General features: G+C 40.9%; 1 protein-coding gene across 1 annotated transcript; it reads right to left on the bottom strand.

Moving 5' to 3' along the window:
• Window positions 1-210: 210 nt before the first annotated feature.
• On the bottom strand, window positions 211-1,935 carry LOC118123716 (phosphoinositide-interacting protein-like). Its single transcript, XM_035181255.2, has 2 exons — window positions 1,894-1,935; window positions 211-1,129 (listed from the first exon to the last, which is right to left on the bottom strand). Exon 2 carries the CDS (start codon window positions 1,107-1,109, stop codon window positions 696-698), a length of 414 nt encoding a protein of 137 aa, XP_035037146.2. The 5' UTR covers window positions 1,110-1,129; window positions 1,894-1,935; the 3' UTR covers window positions 211-695.
• Between the last annotated feature and the right edge of the window lie 249 nt (window positions 1,936-2,184).

Genomic DNA, 2,184 nt, shown 5'->3' on the forward strand with positions numbered 1-2,184 from the left:
AGAACCTGAAGTAAAGACCGGTTGCTGGACTCAGTCCACATAGGCAGGCAGGTATTAAGCAAAATATGAAGTTACATATTGATTGGTGCAAGTGGGTGTGGTCTATCATGTCCTTTCTCATAACTCTAGATGCCTTTTAGCAACTGATGACACTGACTTTAGACTCACACACACAGTTTCCCTCACATATGAAGAAGGGGAGACAATGAATGAATTGTTACACATACTTTATCTGAGTGTGTGATCGCTCTTACTCAGTCTTTTGACAGAATATAACTTGTTGAAGTGACTGTGTTCAGCTCTCTCAAGCCTGAATCTCGCTCAGTGCCGCTTGATGACCTGCAGATTGCCGCAAATTACACATATACAGAAATAATAATCATATCTACATTTATGCCCATGAAATACATATATATTATGCTCATCAGGTCTTACAATCTCATTTTACAGTGGTTTTATCAATGGATCATTATTTTGCAGCTTTGCTGGCTGAAATTGACATTGACAGGATCGATAGAACAATCAAACAAAAAAGTTTTTTCAGTTTTGATGCTAGACAAAGTTCCAAAAACACTGTATCCAATATGTCCCATGATGCAACCATGTCTGGTCATTTAAATCAAGCCACTGTCCCAACCTGTGACTGTCCACTGCTATTCACTTTCAGTTTTGATGGTTTTTGGGTCCTGGTGCTTTCAGCCTGAGTTCTCCATCAGTGGTGTTTGTGCTCCACTTCTCCACTCCACTTGGTTGACCGTGGTAAAAGACCTGTGCTCCAGGCTCTGTTTTAGAATGGACAACCACACCAGGCCAGTGACCAGGAACATCAGACCCATAGAGAGGAATAGGGGTCCCAGCAGGTAGGGGACATTACCCACCTGGGTGAAGAAGAGCAAGGACAGTGCTGTGCCAGATCCAAACAGCAGCATGCCAACGCTGATGACCATCATGGCCTTACAGTTGAGGGACCAGCCGGATGGAGCCACAGCATCCTGATAGGGAGGTGAGTCCCCGTCCTGGAGAGGGATGAGTAGGGTGGATGCTTCCGACTCCTCCCTGTCCTGAGAGGAAGGATCGCTGGTGTATGTGGTGACCTCTGTGGAAAGCATTGTGACACTGGATGGCACTGCTGGGGTGAGATGCCACAGATAACAACACAGGTTAAGATACAAGAGACAATAAAGTCTTTATCCTATCTGCACAACGCTCACTACAGATGTAAATCTTGCTAATTGCAGTCCACCACTTTGGTGTTTATAGTGAAATATCTTAACAACTAATGTCCATAAAATGTTATCCACAAATTTACATTCCCCTCAAGATGAAGTCTACTGAATTATAAATTCAAACCGAATTTTAACCAATGTTTTGGTTAATGGCAAAATCCTTGCAACTCTGATAACATTCTCATCAGCCTCACTTATACTCTGGGTCAACAACAAAAATACAGCTTAACTCACGTAGATACTAAGAACTAAGTTCAGATGCAGTGAGAAATTATAACTTTAACTCCATTAAGCTGTTTGTTTTTTTTCATTAGGTTTGTTGGCAGTAAGAAAAATATATAAATCACAGTGAAACATACTGTACTTTTAAATGCTAAAAAACAGTTTTCCTCTCTTGAAAAATATTAAGCTTATAGGTAAAGTTTCTGCAAAATAAAACAATATGTACAAGAATCTTCAATTTAATTTTCACTTTATGCAACAGCAAATTCCCTATGAATATTCTGCATCGTCTCAGTCTGACAGGCAAGGAACAGATTTTTGTCTGGATCTAGTCTGTGAATTAATCTGGATGCTCAGTTCAGAACCTCTCTCTCTGAATCAGTGGAATTACATAAAATATAATATACATGGATGAAAATTCTAAATAAAGTGGTCTCCATCTTACCTAATGCCTTTCTGTGTATCTCCCTGTTTGACGCTGGCCGCAGACTGACTGGACAGCTGCTCACATTGAAGCCATGCCCCCACCACTGAGCTCACCCTCCACCCATTGTCCTCATCCCATCACCCATCACCCTCCACCCATTACCCATCATCCATCCTGCTGCATTCACCTTCATTTTAATTAAACTGAATTCCTCGTATTATTTACACTTGCTTCTCAGTGGCTAAAATCCTTTTGTGTTAGTTTTATTTGAATCAGTTTAGAAGCCATAAACACAGTAATGTTGGTCTG

The sequence above is a fragment of the Hippoglossus stenolepis genome, chromosome 16 (genome assembly GCF_022539355.2).
Source record: "Hippoglossus stenolepis isolate QCI-W04-F060 chromosome 16, HSTE1.2, whole genome shotgun sequence".
NCBI classification, from domain to species: Eukaryota; Metazoa; Chordata; class Actinopteri; order Pleuronectiformes; family Pleuronectidae; genus Hippoglossus; species Hippoglossus stenolepis.